Genomic DNA, 13,352 nt, shown 5'->3' with positions numbered 1-13,352 from the left:
CCTACTCGGTGGACGTTTTCTATAGCTATGGACAGTAAGAGGAGTTGCACTCTTACAGACCATGATTGATGGAAACTTACCATTTTCCCTACTGATGGACTTTTCTATAGCTATGGACAGGAAGAGGAGTTGCACTTCTTACAGACCATGATTGATGGGAAACTTACCATTTTCCCACTGATGGACTTTTCATAGCTATAGACAGTAAGAGGAGTTGCACTTCTTACAGACCATGATTGATGGGAAACTTACCATTTTCCCACTGGTGGACGTTTCATAGCTATGGACAGGAAGAGGAGTTGCACTTCTTACAGTTGATGAGAATTATAATATATATCATATCACCAGTTTCAAGCGTCTGGTCAAAATATTTGCACTATTATAGGATTACTGTCATAGTTTCAAACAGTCATAAGTAAAAGTATCAATGGAGACTAAAGACTTTACATAAGCACATTAGCTTAGTCCCATAATTTTATTATTCTAGACACTATTAAACACGTGGACTGTTCAGTAGAGGGAGTATCTACGACACTGCCCTCTGCGAAGAAGCTAAAATAGAACTCGAAAATCGAGGAACTGGAACAACTTTGAAAGATGTAGAGGAATCTATTTAGCCGACTTATACTGTGTAGCATAAAAGCTACAAGACATCAAGTACGTAATTAAAATTCATTAAAAATTTGAACTAGAATAATGCACATTTACTTGATATGATATTAAGCTCTTAGCATTAGCCACTATCAGTCTGAAAATTTATTAAAAATGGGCCAGTTTCACTCCCCTCTTACTTATTTCAAAAGAGGACGGATAGGTCTCCGGGTGAGCCAGCGTTAGGTTTACGGATTTACAATGTTAAAACCCGGGTTCGATTCGTCGCGGTGGACAGAACGTAGATAGTCCATTGCGTAGCTTTGCACTATACACACACCCACACATATATATAATAAATAGATAGATAGATAGAAGATAATGTGCAAAAACGTTTTTTATTATATTTCATATGATGTATAAAAACAGTGCCTTTAACATGAGGATTAACATCCAAATTCTAACTGAAAGTTGTTATCGATCACTTTGTAATGATGTATAGAAACAGTTCCTATAACATGGGGATTAACATCCAAATTCTAACTGTAAGTTGTTATCGATCACTTTGTAATGATGTATAGAAACAGTATCTTTAACATGAGGATTAACATCCAAATTCTAACTGTAAGTTGTTATCGATCACTTTGTAATTTAAGTTTTTTTCTCTACCAAACCTTAGTGAGGACTAGATTCAAAAATAAGCAAGAGCCTTCTTTTTTAGTTTTTCACCTTTACTGCTGTTAACTTTTCGTGTTTTTACAATACATATAAATTTTGTTCATTTAGTTGACGAATGTTCCAGAAAACGGGGAGGTTAACTAGGCAGTACTTGCATATGTTTATCATGGATATAAGTTACTTGCACATGTCAAATTTAGAAAACGGGAGGTTAACTAGGCAGTACTTGCATATGTTTATCATGGATATAAGTTTCTTACACATGTCAAATTGAGAAAACGGGGAGGTTAACTAGGCAGTACTTGTATATGTTTATCATGGATATAAGTTTCTTGCACATGTCAAATTGAGAAAACGGGGAGGTTAACTAGGCAGTACTTGCATATGTTTATCATGGATATAACTTACTTGCACATGTCAAATTGCTTTTTTCCTACTGAAACTGTCCTTTGAATCATGTGGCGTGTTAACGAACAATACAAAAATAACTCTCGTATTCTTCAAGAAATATTTATTTATGTTTATAAGTACTTTCTTAAGTAGAAAAAGACATTTTGGGTTACTTTTCAAAACCGAAAATTCAATATTTTGTTTGTTTGTTTTGTTGAATTTCCTGAAAAACTACTCAAGGGCTATCGGCACTAACCGTTCTTAATTTAGAAGTGTCAATAAATGTCAATAAATAAAGACAAAATAATGGCGTCAAGGAAATATACATTATTAATTTTCACTATGTAACACGGATTTGAGCTGTACTTTTCTTGATATATGAATTGTCGTTAGGTGTTGCTTCATCTTAACCCCCTCCCCCTCTTGCATACAACACTCAGCGCATTAGACAAAGAATATATAGCTCACCTACGTTCGTAGGCTCAGAGGTAGAAAATCTCTGCCACCCACATAGTCCAGTGAGATCAGCAGGTGAAGTACTGACCCACTGTGCTACTTCAAGAACGGCCTTGACACTATAACGGCAAGTAGAGAATGACCATCTGATATAGCCGAGTTGAATGAGTAAGGTCAATGAAGGTTTAGGGCTATTAATAGCAAACCAGGTCAAACGTAACGCCGAAGTTGGCTTACCCACACTCCTTTCGTTGCTAGGTAGCCATAAGCCATAAATTTCTCTTTTGTTAAATGGTCAAAATGTGAAGAATTCGCCATGTTAAGTGATTGTTGTAAGAAACGTACGAAAATTAAATTTTGTACCTTGAATAGTAGACAAACACAAACACAAAGACTGTCTCTGGCAAACAAGCCTCGTTATTACTAAATAGAACTTTACGAGTTACAAACTGTTGTTCATGCGTACAGCTTTCTAATCTACTTTCGTATTTCATTTGTATCAAATAATGAATTTGCCAATGTATTCAACGTGTAACGTTTTCAATTGCAAAGTCCTTTTTAATGAATCTGCATCTTTTGGATACACGGCTTGAACGTAAGTCAACTAAAGTTAGTACAAGAGGTTTCTTTGAAGGACAGATTTAAAGATTGACAATGATGTGTAGGTAAGATTAGTGTTCTGTTAATGGAAACATTTTTATCATCTGCTAATTTCATGCTGATCGGCTCCTGGTGCGAAACATGGGCTCAAAAAGACCAGATCGAGAGATTTCAAAGGTTCAGGTATAGATATCCCTAATTTTTGAAATAAGGCTAACATAAATAATATAGTAATATCATTGAAAATCAAACTGTTCGTTGTAGTGTTGTTAAACTGTTAGAAAATGACCAAATCAACCATAATACATCATCAAATCAGAGCTTGGTCTTCACGTTTATGCTAATAATCATTTCCAGAAACCAACAGTTGTTGAAATCATTCATTTGCGACCATTAATCAACACACATTTTCTCTATTGTTTAGCTGATTTTTTAGAAATATATTATTGAGCAATATTATTGTTTAGCTGATGAGAGTCATTTGTCAGAATAGAAATATCAATAAGGTATTAATTTACTACTTAAAATATTATTTCGAATTTCAGGCAGTCAATATCAATGGTCAGCGTATTGTTACCGCAAATGTTCCAAGCCCAGAAGGTGGAATTATACACGTGATTGATGGCATATTATATCCAACAGTGGAGAAAGATATCGCGGATACTGTAACCCAGTGCAACAGATACAACAAATTTTTAACACTTCTGGAAGGAACGCAATTGATAGACTTTTTACGTGGGAGTAAGTTTCAAAGATTTTACTTTATTATTTGAAAAGATGCTAATTTATGGTAGATATTTATGATAAATACTTGAAAGTTGGATCAGCTATTTACACATATGCACAGTTGTTCCAAAAACCATGAAAATACTATTTTGGATTCAAAGTTATGCTAATAATAATAATAATAACAAAATTATGATATTTCGCCTTAAGCAAACTCTAATTGAAAAATAGAACAAGTATGTCGGATACGTATATTACTATTCAAATTATTTTTATGTATTTTCATATTCTTCACAACATTTAAAGAGTAGTTTTATTAAGAATTTTTACAATTATTCCTTTAACGAGGATTAAGGCAGGGTGAAAAACCACAGTAAACGGAAAAACTGTCAGAAGTCTGATATTAGATAAACTAGTTCGACACATTCGTGCGTCCTCTTCAGCCTCACGTTGTCTTCTGGCAAGAAGACATTGGTGTATTCTACAGGAATTTTGGTGTCCTAAGGGAATTCCAAGATCATGGGTCACGTAGGCGTTTGCTGACCAGTTTTTTTCCTGCCAGAAGACTGAAGAGGACGGACGAATGTGTCGAAACTAGTTTATCTAATATCAGACTTCTCACAGTTTGTTCCGTTTACTGTGGTTTTTCACTAATTGCTATACACGATATTGTGTTCTTTTATTATTATTTAGGCAGGATATTGTTTGTTTGTTCTATTTCACAATTAGTTGTATGCGAGTTATCAAATAAAATATATTTATGAAACGAAATCTTAATTTAAGCAAAAATTTAAAAATTGGAAAACAACGGAGCCAAATATTCAATGATGTTATTTCATTTACTATAACGAACGTAGCGTGTATCTATGTATGTCACTGAAATAATAAATACCATGTTGCGCCATCTATTGACTGACACCACAAACAAAAATCCATAAATAATTTCACACTTTGAGTATTCAAGATTCAGACAATTAGAAAAATAACATTTCTTTAAAACAAAACACAATTTTAAATAAAAGTACTCTCCTCACAACTAGAACAAGACTTTCACTAGGACTGTACGTGAGGGTTTGATTATATATTTATTAGTGTAATTTGTAAATATAGTACTAAAAAATGAAATTTTTAACTGTTATTTTTGCAAATAAAGGGGTACCAGTTTGAATATACTAAAATATTACAATTTATATCAGTAAAATTTACGCAAATTTTGAGCTCTGTTCACTGAATCAGTTTTTAGAAAATAATCGCTTTTTCTTTTTTTCAATGAGGAGTGAATACTACAATTAGTAATTACTAACAAAAACAGCCGCCCAGAGGGCGGTGTTTCTATTAGTATATTATAAACTCAACAACACACATTTTGCCATAAGCTAAACTTATACTAAATGTTAACCTATTTTAAATCACAAATTGATTTGTTATGTGTCCTTCTAATTTTTCTAATAAAATTTTATCGTAAATACCTTTATGGTTTTATGCGTTTTTATGCTTTGAAAATATCACCATAGAGTGTTATTTAAAGCGTAAAATGACAACTATGAGTATGGGTCACAGCTATAATAATCGAATATTTTCAGGAACGCGAAACATTCGATGAATCTCGTAGGATTGCATGATGCAGAAGATATTTAATTAAAACCCTTTCAAATCAAAGTAGAACCCGTTATAAGTCTTCCAGACAATGCCTTTGAGATTCTTTTAATATAACAAATACTATGCTACTGAGGTTTTTTTTCTTAAATACAACAAATATTTGTGTATTAAACACTTACACTACTTTCAAATAACGGTACAGTCACAACTTTCTTCCATTCACTTCAACACAATCACTTTCTACAGGAGACTTGCAGGCAGGATATAAGTTATAGATCTGATGAGCAAAGGATGTTGCCAGGCAACTCCTTATCATAATTCCTCCTCATGATACAATTTATAGTAATGAAAGTGGACGAGTAACTTCTAGGATTTAACCACAGCTTTGACTTTCTTAAAGTAATTCTTAGGCACACCAACAACGTATAAATACATCGAACAAGAATGAGCTTGCTTAGGTTATGTGTGCTAAGACTAATAATATTACTTTTGACCTACTTTTGTGACAATTCATGTCAAGAGTCAGTGGATTTGATTAAAGCTTGAATTCAATTTATTTATTTTTCTTACTCTGACAAACTTTTTAGGTGGTCCCTACACACTGTTCTTGCCAAGTAATTATGCCTTGTCCAAGCTTTCTGAAAATGAGTTCAATGTTCTAGAGAAAAACGCCACAGCTCTACAAGGTAAGAGTGATTTTCTTTATTTGTTTGTTTAAAATTTATAAGCCATGGCTTTTGCACTTAAGTCTGTTAAGTCGTCCTTAAAAAAAAATTAAAAACTGTGTTTTTAAGCTAAGCCTATGTGTTGGTAAAAACATTGAATTAACTGTGTAACAGAACTTCCTATCACAGAAGCTGTGGAGAATGTATGGCGGATAATTTGTAGTATAAATGTATTAATTTAAAAATATGAATGTTTTATGATAAATGAGCACAAAACAATTGTTTTTCTTAACTCTAGAATTACGATTAGGTTCTTACACATCGTTTTTTTTTAAACCACTTTTTCTCAACTATTATTTATACACCAAAATGCCTGTAGGGTATTGACTTTGTTGGTTCCGAATTTAACACGAGAAGCCGTATTGTATGAAAACTTTAAGTTAATACACACATGGAAAGGATGTTCTAACACAATAAAAATAACGTTTATATTGAGATAAGACATTAATTTTAATACTTTGCAACGCGACATATTCAGTTCTAAACGCTATTTTTTCTTCCTGAGAAAGCATAGAAATGTCGCAAACAATGATTTACAGAATCATACCAGTAATTAATTGGTTTTAATTCCACAATCGCAGTATCTTGACTTACATTTTTGTAACTGTTATTACGGGCCAAGTATTGAAGTACTTATATAATTGAAGGTAAACAATGCATTTTCGTAATAAAAGTAAGAGACCAAAACAAACATATCAATGTACTGACTATTGCAATTTTTTTAAAATGAGATTCATAATACTAAACTTTTTGGTTCTTGTTTAAAAATCGAACTTGATTTTATAGCAGCGTGTTAAACTGGACTGTAAGAGGTGATATTACAAGAGTTTAGTGTGGTTCTTTCACTGCTACTTAACATCATGGCCGTCGCAAAAATAGACGTGACGAACTACTTCGTTCCCTGATGGGACAGTGGTAAGTCTACGGACTCATCAACGTACAAATCCCCCACTTGTTATTTAGTCATGTAATGTGTTATTTAAACAAATCATTGACATACTATATTAATCTAAAGGTATTATTATCATACAGATCACATGCTTATTTGTGACGTATTATAGTCACATCTGTATCTGCATTGGCGTACTCAGTGTACTATAGTAGATTGTGTTTATTCACGTGATGAAAGTATTTAAAAATGCCAGTGTTATTCCGTTCGTGTAGCTCAACTTCCCTGAATCAATTATACTCTTTTGTTGTTGAAGTATTTCTCAGTAACTGGAACAGCACCGAGAGTATTACAACATGGACTTTCATTCCGTGAAACATTTTCAGCAGTCCTTTAGAATTGCTCCAACACTAATATCTCATCTTTTGTAAATTCGGGATTTCATAAACATCTTTGTAATGTATTGTCAGTTTTTAAATCGAATTCATTATCAGAGTCACTTTCGGGTAAATAAATTCTTTCTCTTCTGTTTACTACAATTTGTTTCCATAAAATAAAGTTAAAATATGTCGTATACTCTGGCGCCATCTGTTGGATATTATCCAAGACCAATTTTAACTATCCTGTATGGTGGTCTCCATATTTTCTCATCATTGGTCCCTATGTAAAATTCAATTTCTTTTTAATTATCAAGCAGCTATTGTTATAAAATTTTAGATAACTACCAGTTATATTACCTTTTCGATTAGGAACAGAATAAAAAGTATCCTATGGGAATTTTCTTAACTTATTTTTTAAAGTGACGAATGCAACAATTTTAACCAAAATTTAGGCTTGTACCTAAATTTATAATAGGTAATGAATAAGAAAAGGGTTATACCACCTTTAAAACGTAACGAATACATAATTTGTTCAAAGGAAAATGCAGAGTATAATTTGATCGATAATGCAATTTAGCTTGACATGGTTAAGTATAGATTATACGTTAGTAAACAGAAGGTTTTAAAAATGTACCGGAATTTGGGAATATTTGAGTAAGTTAGTGAGAGTGCACGAAAAAGTTTTTAAATTGAGCATTATATCCATACCGAGAAAAACATTATAATAACTGGTGACCCCTAGTAATCCATAACGCTATACAAGACTATAAACTAAGTAGCAAAGGTTGATAGTGACGTATGATACGTACATATCAGTTAATGACACCTGTTTATTATCAGGGATTCTAGGTGGTGGTGAAATCAAAGTTTCTAAGGATTAATGTATCATATGCAACAATTATAAATGTTTTAGACTATATTAATTTAGTTTTCTAGTTCTGACAACTGATATTTTAAAAATGATCACTGTTTAATCGGTTTAGATTTCTTTCTATACCACCTGGTTTACGGAGTCTACTATGGAGCAGACCTGGAGGATGGTCAGTACCTGATGTCATACTATCGGTCTCTACCAATCAGAGTTAGCGTGATTGTTGATGGATGCCGTAGTAAGTACTTATATGTCTTGAAAAGTTTTCTCGTTTACTCTTTCAGCGTGCTTTATATAATGTGTTAGTTATTACCTAAAGCATAACTCCAGTAAATAATTAGTTTGTCCTAACTGGCTCCCCATTGGCACAGCGGTATGTCTGCGGATTTATACCACTGGAAACCGAGCTTAGATAACCCTGATGGGCAGAGCACATAGAGCCCTTTGTGTAGCTTTGTGCTTAATATAAAACAACAACAACCGTTTTAACTGCAATTGTATATGAATCTGATGGTACACTGCTAAGGTCAATCGCTAATACGCAGAGTCAGTTACAGTAAAGATGTGTCGATGAAAGCAGATCATGGAGTTTCAAAGAATGATAATTATTGAGGATTTTCAGCCGTCTAATGATACTCAAATGTACTGGAAGTAATGCAGTGAAAAATTAGAAACCGCCAAATGTTCAAATTTAGAAAAGCAGGAGTCGACTCACATTCTTTATGCTGCTGGACTTTATGGATCGGTTGCATCTCAGATATCCTTCAATAGGCTCGTCAGTGTAAAGAGTCGACTCCTATCTTAAATACTGCTGGATCTCATGAAAGGGGTTGCATCTCAAATATCCTTCAATGAGGTCGTCAGTGTAAGGAATCTACTTTTAACCTTTTTGCTGCTGGATTTTATGGATGAGTTGCGGCCAAAACATCCTTTGTTATGGTTCTCAATTTAAGGAGTCACACCAAATTTATGCTGCTGGATATTATGAACAGATTCTAGTCCAAACATCCTTCATTAGGGTCGTCAATGTAAATAGTCGACTCTCGTGATGCTTTAACCACTGAAATTTGGTGTTTGATGGAAATCTGAAAAAAACAAGAACAACAGTAAACTGTGAATACAACTGTATCGTTAACCGTGCAAAGTAGATTCATCTGAACATTATTCCACTGTGTACACTGGTGAAATCCTAAGAAGATGGATTATTCAATGTGATGATATATCCATACCATATTGTACATTATGTTCAACACTGGATTGTGATAAACAACGTCGATAATCTGACGTGGCCAGTTCAGTTCTAAGTTCAATTAAACTTTTGGACCTCTATCTTAGGGACAGGACCGAAACTCTCATTACATTTGGAGCTGATTTCCAAGAGGTATAGCAGTATAATATATCAAGTGTGTACCATTGGTTGATGACACTATACTCTGTCAAATGTGTACCACTGGTTGATGACACTATACTCTGTCAACTGTGTACCATTGGTTGGTGACAAGAGTAATGGCAATATACTCTGTCAACTGTGTACCATTGGTTGGTGACAAGAGGAATGGCACTATACTCTGTCAAGTGTGTACCTTTGGTTGGTGACAAGAGGAATGGCACTATACTCTGTCAAGTGTGTGTACCTTTGGTTGATGACAAGAGGAATGGCACTATACTCTGTCAAGTGTGTACCTTTGGTTGATGACAAGATGTATCAGCGACGAAACATCACACGCCTCTTCTCAAAGTATGCTGTCTTAATAGTTTTGGTAAAACCTTTTTTTCAGTAACAGTGGGTAAATACTCTGTCCAGTGTAAAGTAATCTAAATACAGTGTACAATGTAAAGTAATCTGTAGCGAAGCTACGATCCACTATTACTGAACACGAGTTTATATGGAAACAAGTTTCAACACTCTTATGTGTCATCTTCAGTCCAACTTCATTTTCTTCAGTAAATTTACAGGACTTGTTTTAATAAGTATAACACAATAGCTACGACCATTTTTTTTGTTTTATAATCTATGTAAAGACCGTAATCTTAAATTCCTTCTACTAAACTTTAAGAAAATATCTATTATATAAGATATATCTCAACAATGGTAACGCATGGTCCCGGATATAAGTGGCGTTTTGTTGATTTTGACATTCCGCTACGTAGTGGAACAGTTCCAGAAAATATGATATTTACTGTTTACACTCTGTTTAACATGTAGCCAGTAACTGCATGTATGTGATATTCCCAGGGCGTATTTATGAGGCTAACAACTCGCCCCTGTACCGAGCGGACATTCCGGCAAGTAATGGCGTAATCCACGTCGTCGACAGGGTTCTCAAGCCAGAAGATCTTGACTGGTGTGATGGAATCATCTTGCCTTAATGCTCGGTCTGAAAGAAGATTGTGAACCAAATTGAACAAGCAGATACCAGGAGTAACATGCCATTTTAGCTCGAATTTGAGCCTTTTATCTCAGCAAAGCTTATTTTATTTGTTTCAAAACTTAACAACAGAGGCCGAAAAGCGTAATGATATATTTATAAATAAACTGTAAATCGATCAAAAACAACTTACGTACTTTTTTAGGCTTCCAATATTAATAGCGAATGAATAACACAGCTTACATAGAAATTGTAATAAATTACATTTTCAATTATATAACATCAAACGATGTTTAATTTGATCAAATAGCAAAGTGAAAGTATAATAGACGGGAAAAATAATGCTTTGTAGATAAAATAACAAAACATAAAATATATGGAAAATACATTGATAATTGTTAGCGTTTAATATGAAAATACTAGCGTTACACGCAAAGTACCACACACACTTACTTAGAGGCATATTAAACTTACCGTTATAGGATTGTTTTAAACTTGGTATGTTAGCTTCTGGTACGGATTTTGGTTTTGTTGCAATATCAATAAAACTACGTACAATAAACGTTTCATTTTTTGTTTGTAGTTAGAATAATTTCAAGTAGAAAGTTGGTTAATAAGTATCTGTTGTTTTGTAGAATTTTTGACGTATTAAATGTGTTTTACTAAATAAAGCTCTTAAAAACGTACCACGTTTTTTCACTGTGTTAATTTCAAATCATCTGTGGTCTTTTACTTGGCATATTAATTTTTCGTCCTAACATTGGCATTTGAATTTAATATGTTCCAAGTTCTTCAACCGTAAAAGCCAGTATAAATTTACAAATACTGTTTTATTATTCAAATAACAATCTTAAGTGTAAACAGTTATATATCAGCACAATGTAAGCTTATGAACTTTACAAGACACGTTATTCAATAATTTTTTAAAACAATTTTTTACGAAGTTGTACTGAAGGATTTAGCTCTTTCTGCGCTACTAAAGTCTCAGAAAATTATCAAACTATTGTAAATCAACTACGCATTGTAGGAATTTTGCGTTTCTGCTCGTTCTTGGCAAGAAGCAACTAGTTTCGTTGATTATTTGGGTTTCTGGCAGTTGTGACTATTTCATGACCCATCTGCTTGATTTTATCACGAGTTGGAGTTTTTTCTTCGTCTTCACTTTCATAAAAGAATCCAAGATTACCTAAATGAAAAGTTATTAAAATGTAAAAAAAATATAGGTTGCAGAAAACTTAGTTATACCTGATATAGGTTGCAGAAAACTTAGTTATACCTGATATAGGTTGCAGAAAACTTAGTTATACCTGATATAGGTTGCAGAAAACTTAGTTATACCTGATACAGGTAGCAGAAAACTTAGTTATACCTGATACAGGTTGAAGAAGATTCAGTAATAGCCACGCCATCCATCGTGAGTGATGTTCAATAGTTTAGTATAAGCTAAGCTATTTTGCTAATCAAAGAATATTTGGTTTCCGATTGGTAAGTGACTTGGGGGATAATTATTATTTTCCTGTTTTTCATGTTAAAAAAAAAAGATATTCACGGTTTCGATAAGTGAGCTTTTGGGCACAATGGAAAGTAATTGAAATAACTGTCCAAAATATGAAGTATATCAACATCTTATCAAAATGCAGTTTTTTTTTGTGATGAAATACAAAGGATACTCCAAGCAGAGTGTTCATAGCGGACAGGAGATCAAATGACTTGTGAAGTCATAAGCATGTGCTTCTCAGGTGTATAGTTCAATAAAGTTCAACCAGAGGACCTGATAGCTCATATTAGTTCTACCACAGGGTGTTTAGTTCCATTGATTATTGTTAGATGAATCAATAGTTATAATTGGAACACCAGAGGACGTCGAAATATATCGAGCTGATTACTCATACTGATTGTAATGGGTAATAATATATTTAGATTATAAATCTGTATGTTCGAGTAAGTCTTCCGGTGATAATTAATTTGTATTTTATTATAGCGTCCGATAAAAAACGATATTGTCAGATAATTATAAAATAACTAGTTAGGTTATTTATTGGTGTGATGTTTATGTGACCTGGCTTGTGATTACGAAAGTGATCTGAATAATGACCTTCGTTTTGATTTAGATTGCAAAAGTGCCAGACACTGTGTTTACTATATTATCTCTTACAATTTCAATATTTATGTATTCAATAATGAACGTTAAAGAAAATAATGTTTTTGTTTCATCGACTTTTTTTTTTACAGTTTGGCTTTTAGATAACATTCACATAATTATCTATATGTTACGTTTAACTTATAAATTAATCTACCCGAAAAGAACCTTTTTATCTTGCAGTTAATTTATACGTGAAACATTCAAAGCTTAGATATATATATATATATATCCTATACCAAAGTATCATACAACCAAAAAGAAACAGATATGTCCAAACAAAAATGGATTTTATATATTAATCCAGTACGACTGTTTAATTTATATTCAATCTGACATCACCTATATAGCCATCAAAAAGCTATTTTCATCAGTAAGTCCTAGCACGTATGATTTTACCTATACGCTATTAAACTACATATATCCTAAACGAGGCATTTTATGCAAACTAAAGTCAATAATATCAAGCGTTTTCAAAACAGGTTTCTAAACTTAAACTAAAGAGTCTGTAACACCTATTGTTTTTTGCGCTACGTGATTGGATAACTTGTATTATATTTGAACAAGACTATTTGATTCTTCAATAGAACAGCTCTAATCACGAGTCTAAAACAGAATTTTCTATTATAAAAACCAAGTGATATAAATAGCAAACTTTCCATTTTATGTTTTGTCAAGTGGCACCATGTGATCAGATAAAGTGTGTTCTAAGTCAAGTGGCACCATGTGATCAGATAAAGTGTGTTCTAAGTCAAGTGGCACCATGTGATCAGATAAAGTGTATTCTAAGTCAAGTGGCACCATGTGATCAGATAAAGTGTGTTCTAAGTCAAGTGGCACTATGTGATCAGATAAAGTGTGTTCTAAGTCAAGTGGCACCATGTGATCAGATAAAGTGTATTCTAAGTCAAGTGGCACAATGTGATCAGATAAAGTGT

General features: G+C 33.1%; 1 protein-coding gene across 1 annotated transcript in view; it reads left to right on the top strand.

The window, feature by feature from the left end:
• The window catches only part of LOC106466005 (probable basic-leucine zipper transcription factor N), a 19,267-nt gene extending 8,369 nt beyond the window's left edge, over positions 1-10,898 (top strand). The window contains exons 3-6 of the mRNA XM_013926254.2: positions 3,261-3,456; positions 5,628-5,726; positions 8,018-8,143; positions 10,142-10,898. Of these exons, the coding sequence (XP_013781708.2) occupies positions 3,261-3,456; positions 5,628-5,726; positions 8,018-8,143; positions 10,142-10,275 (555 nt within the window). The 3' untranslated portion in view covers positions 10,276-10,898. The remainder of the gene's footprint in view (positions 1-3,260; positions 3,457-5,627; positions 5,727-8,017; positions 8,144-10,141) is intronic.
• The last annotated feature ends 2,454 nt before the right edge of the window (positions 10,899-13,352 follow it).

Source organism: Limulus polyphemus, unplaced genomic scaffold (genome assembly GCF_000517525.1).
Source record: "Limulus polyphemus unplaced genomic scaffold, Limulus_polyphemus-2.1.2 Scaffold2120, whole genome shotgun sequence".
In the NCBI taxonomy this organism is placed as follows: Eukaryota; Metazoa; Arthropoda; class Merostomata; order Xiphosura; family Limulidae; genus Limulus; species Limulus polyphemus.
The sequence above is the reverse complement of the archived record's forward strand: the minus strand, read 5'-3'. Positions and strand labels throughout refer to the sequence as shown.